This window comes from Danaus plexippus, unplaced genomic scaffold (assembly GCF_018135715.1).
Source record: "Danaus plexippus unplaced genomic scaffold, MEX_DaPlex mxdp_58, whole genome shotgun sequence".
Classification (NCBI taxonomy): domain Eukaryota; kingdom Metazoa; phylum Arthropoda; class Insecta; order Lepidoptera; family Nymphalidae; genus Danaus; species Danaus plexippus.
In genome coordinates, this window is record NW_026869878.1 from 43,955 (window position 1) to 49,474 (window position 5,520).

General features: G+C 40.5%; 1 protein-coding gene across 1 annotated transcript; it reads right to left on the reverse strand.

Moving 5' to 3' along the window:
* Nucleotides 1-520: 520 nt before the first annotated feature.
* LOC133320773 (uncharacterized) lies at nt 521-5,215 on the reverse strand. The gene has a single exon (XM_061529364.1). It carries the CDS (start codon nt 5,213-5,215, stop codon nt 521-523), a length of 4,695 nt encoding a protein of 1,564 aa, XP_061385348.1.
* Nucleotides 5,216-5,520: the final 305 nt, after the last annotated feature.

Below are 5,520 nucleotides of genomic sequence, written 5' to 3' on the forward strand. Positions count from 1 at the left end.
GTAACAGACACACAGACAGAGTTACTATCGCATTTATAATATAATAATAATAATAATAATAATAATAACAGCAATAATAATAATGATAAAATATTAGTATATAGTAAAATAGTATATAGTATAATAGTATATAGTATATAGTATGGATTTAATTTTTTGTTTTTTTATTTTGTTTTTAATTATTTAATTTTTTATTTTTTATTTTTTAATCATACATGAAGTATGAAATATTTAATGAGTAAATAAGAGATGGTTTTTTATTTCTGCCTTTACTTTATAAAACTACCTGTCTATCTTTACTTTTATTTACTTTTTACTGGATAATGCACGTTCCTTTAAAAAATAAGTTTAAATTTAAAAACAAATTGTGAACCGTAGTTTCAAGTCACGTTTATTGCGTACTAGCTTTTGCCCGCGACTTCGTTCGCGTGGACTTCAGGTTCGTCCCGTCTAGTCTAGTAATAAGTAAGAAATACGGTAACTAAGCACTGCAGAGCCCTAATCATAGGCCTATAGGTAGCTACTGCAGTATGCTCCTATAAACTACATTTAATGATCTTTTTCCTTCAGCATAAACATGCAGATTCTTCGCTTTAGAAACACGTGAGCAAGCCACATAGAGCTGACCGTGAGAAAAACATGGCGTGCCCAAATGTAGGCCTGCTACCTTCAAGGTTTGACCCTGCGATTTGTTGATCGTCATTGAAAATGCGACTTTTAATGGGAACTGCAGGCGTTTAAAATTGAATGGCAAGTTGTTGGGTATGATTGGGATGCGCGGTATAAGAACATTGTCTCCCTTGGCTTCTCCAGTTAAAATTGTAGCCTTCACTATATGCCTTCCTAATTCGGTAACTCGCAACCGAGTACCGTTGCATAATCTTGGCGCATCCAGGTTACGCATTAACAAAACGGGTACACCTACCTTTAATTCCAACTTGTGTGATGGCACCCCGGACAACTCTAAAGAGTTTAGGAACTCTACGGGATAACTTGTAGTGTCATCGGATGACATAACTGTGTCAATGGAATTATACACTGATGTTTCGCTGTTTATTTCGGCCAAGATGTTTTTATTTATTTTCGCAACAATCTGATTTTTTGGTGCCAATATGGTTCTTTCACACAACCAATTTTCGTCAAGAATATTTTGTTGCAGATTCGGAAAAACTTGTTCAATAAGTTCGTTTTCTGTCTCCACAGCATGACAAAATTGCTGTGTGAAAAGAACCATACCTACTTGGTCGGTGTTTAGGTGGCCTTCACTAATTTCTAGCAGTTTTTGAGCATATGCTCCTGATTCGACATCGCTGAATAACTGGACTCGCATGTTAGTGGTAAGATAAAGCTTTTCAACTTTAGACCACAGATATGAGGCTTTTAGACATGCGTTAATTTCATCTGCTGCAGTGCCTCTCTCGATAATAGGTAAAGTCTGTCTAAAATCCCCTGCCAATAACACTACCACACCACCCATCAACTTTCGATTGCTGTGAATATCTTGTAGACAGCGATCAAGCGCCTCAATGGCGCGTTTGTGTGACATAGTGCACTCGTCCCACACGATCAGCATACATTGTTGCAAGAGGGCGCCACGGGCACTGCTCTTACTGATGTTGCACGTTGGGGTTTCTTCGCTCGCCAGATTAAGAGGTAATTTAAAAACCGAATGTGCCGTTCGTCCACCGCTCAGCAATGTTGCAGCGATCCCAGAGGAAGCCACCGCTAATGCAACTTTACGGTCCTTACGAATTTTTGCTAGAAGCAAATTAAGCAAAAATGTTTTACCTGTACCGCCCGGGGCGTCAAGAAAGAAAAGGCCGCCTTTGTCAAGCTCAACTCGTTGTAATATTTTGTTATAAATGTTTTTTTGTTCGGGTAGCAGGCGTGGTTCAGTTTCGCTGACCTGAGCGTCTAATAAAGCAATATCGTAGCTTAGCTCTTTGATCAAATCGGTCGACAACTCTCCTCGACGCTCTGGTGTAGGCATACCGAAGTCAGACAATTTCTTACCGGAAATCGTTATTATTTTGTCCTCTATATGTCTCAGTGCTTCATTGAAACATAGATCATTGTTGACTTGATCCATCCTTTCAAATCTTTGCAAGATATCCTCCGATAATGCAGATTTATACTTATCCCATAGTTGAAGAGGATTGGATAAACCGCAAGTGCATATCAATATTGCAAATAGTTCTCTTATTTGCGAAGGAGAGCGACACAGCACTGCCTCTTCCATTGTGGCATCCCAGTGGTTGTCATCTTCCAACAACCCCAACTTCTCACACGCTTGTCGAAAAGTTTGAAGTTCTTGGCCGTCAACTGTTTTAAGATCCAAAAAGCTAGTGGGGCCCTGTACTACATTCAGCAGCATTCGCAAACAGTAACATTCGAAGTTACTAACATGCACTGTGTAAATGCGCCCAAGAGCATCTCCTGCCTTCACACCTGGCCAGCCGTCGACAGGTGTGCCTTGTAAACGACGTTTCCATTCTTTCGACGACACGTTCCATGTATAGTAGCGGGGTACGTCAACATAAAGTAATGTTTTTGCAAATGCGTCATTTTGGCAAAGCAGGAAAAATGCAGTTAGTGTCGTCTTAGGTGGTGCGGCCATTCTCTCTCTAAAATTGTTTTCAGTGAAGTAAATCCGCTGACCATTAGGCAGATGAACCGCAAGGTGAGTGACTGTTGGGTGTCTTTCATGCAGAGGCAGACCCAAGATCCGCCACGCTGCTTCGTTACTACTAACATATCTACCGGCTCGATACGTTTGCACCTCATCTCTCGGGTCAATATTAACATTCCCTTGCTGTCGAATGTTAAAAATAGCCTGGTCGCTGCCTTTGTTTATATATTTACAAATATATTTTATCGCCTGTACCGTATTGCAGAACTCTACATTTATGTGACAGTTATAAATTTTAGACAGAAGAGGAGAATATGGGACAATCCAGCTATTGTCAACCAATACTTCCTGTGTTCCACCTCGGGTTTTTAGAGTTATCGTACGGCCGCCATCTCCTGGTGTTCTACGCCTGTACAAAGGATAGCCTTTGTCGTTAGTTTGAGTATCTTTCAAAAGCGCCCTTGGATACTTTTTGGTGCATTTTCCTTCTTTCATGCATGGTGATGACGGATTTAGTGCACCACAGGGACCGTGAATCATATTTTTGGTTACAGTATCGTAGAGTTTTCGATCACTTTCTGGATTTGGTATCTCCGCACTTATGACTTCATCAATTTGGTTGGGGCGTAATTTTTCCGTCAACCACAGCAGTAAGTGCACGTGAGGCAGACCTCTTTTTTGCCACTCGATCGAGTACATGAAACACTTCATATCTCCAAATATTTTACCTTTTGTAAGTAGAGCAACCAATTTTTGTACTTTTATTTTAAATAACCTGGCTGTTAAGTCATGTCTGTCTGTTGCATTTTGACCTGGAATGAGCTCTTTAGTAATTTCTGGCCAAGCGGGATTACATGTCATTGTAATAAACAGATCAGGCCTCCCGTAGTTACGCACGTATGTGAACGCATCCTGCGTGTACTCATGAAGATATCTCGGGCTATTTACAAATGACGATGGGAGTATTACCAATTGACCCAAATTGTTTGGATCTAAATCCGCATCATTCCTGACCGCGTCTTGTAAATGTATATAGTTTTCTGCTCGCAGTTTTGTTTGGTTTAAAGCAATAAACCTTAAGCGCTCACTCTCCACTTTGACATACATGTCCACCAAAAACTGAAGCAAGAGAAGCCTACATCGAAGCAATAAATTAAAATTGTTGCGACGTACCATCATATGATATGCATAAAAGTCTTTGCACGACACTTTTTTGTTCGGTATAGGCTGTTTTGTAACTGGGTTTGTCTGAGGAATATCAAAACTGTACCCCTCTTGTCCTTTCCAAAAAATTATCGGGTACTCGAGAGCATCATAAAATCTATGAGTGTCCGGAACTCTAGTAAGCCGGCCATCGTGCGCCTGAATAACAATGTCCCGAGACGCAGTTTGTTCAGTACTAACTACTACGGCAGCTATTTCGTTTGTGGTCGGGGCATTGAATCGTCTTTCGTGTTCACCACGTGGTACACGATCTGGGTGTATCACGACCCTGTAATTATCGCTAGTCACTCTATCTTTAGCCATTTTAAATTCATGCACTAAAACGTTGTGATCATGTAGAACTTTTTGTATTTTTTGAACTGTGTTTCTTTCCACACCTGGTACGTACTCAGAACGCCTATCAACTTGTGCTTCCTCATCACCCATGAAATAAACTTGCAAAAATTTTGGTTGCGTATTAGCAGCAGGAAGCAAAGAGCCAATTGTGTGGTATATTTGCCCTTGGATTGTAAAAGTCGGGCAAAATCCTGGCATCGACACAATGTTATCAGCTCCAAAAGATGTCATATGGAAGCATGTATTGTATTTTCTTATGTTTTTTAAAAAACGGCGAGACTCATCTGTTTCATTTGAAAAAAGTTCTTTAAGAGGTTCAACACGCTCGTCTATTGAAGGAAGAACTACTTTTCCTCCCGAACAACACATGCCTGCAGCTTCCTCTTTCCATTTAAGAGCACCGCAAAATCTGCATTCCTTATTCATCGCTTCTATTTTTATAAGCTTGTGGCTTTCGTAATCAAGAGTTTCATCGTACTCAAATGCAGCTTTATCAAATACTCCCCACGCGTTTCTTGTAAATATTAATCGTCGCTGTTGTGCCCTTTCAGCAACAGCGCATCTGCGAGCTTCAGCAGCTTCAACAGTTTCAGTAGCTCTTTGGGACCCTATGTAAGTCGCTTGCTGAAGACGCCGAGCTTGAGACTGTTCGGGTGTCTCAGAAGCCCGTTGAGATGCCAGATATTCAGCGTTCTGTTGACGTCGAGCTTGAGACTGTTCGGGTGTCTCCGCAGCCCGTTGAGATGCTAGATACTCAGCATGCTGTCGACGTCGATCCTGGGACTGTTCGGGTGTCTCAGAAGCCCGTTGAGATGCCAGATATTCAGCGTTCTGTTGACGTCGAGCTTGAGACTGTTCGGGTGTCTCTGCAGCCCGTTGAGATGCTAGATACTCAGCATGCTGTCGACGTCTATCTTGGGACTGCTCTGGTGTCTCAGCAGCTCTTTGAGCTGCCTCACGCTCTGCTTGTTTAAGCCTTCGCAGTTCGGCTTGTGGAAACGTCTCGTTAAGTCTAGCTACTTTCATAGTTCGAGGTTTATTAGAGCTTTGGGAAAGATTAGACTTACGCTTTCGCGGCATAATTCTTAAGTACGTGTTGTTTCTATACTTCCAAAAAATACAGTACGGTAGTTATTGTTATGATTGTACTTTAATGCAATCCTTGCCTATTTAATTAACCTATCTATATAGTAATTCAATTATCAATGAAGTAATTCGTTATAATTAACCTATTTATATAATTTGTTATAATTAACTGTAAGTAACCTATCTATATAGTAATTGAATTATCAATGAAGTAATTCGTTATATAATTAACCTATTTATATAAT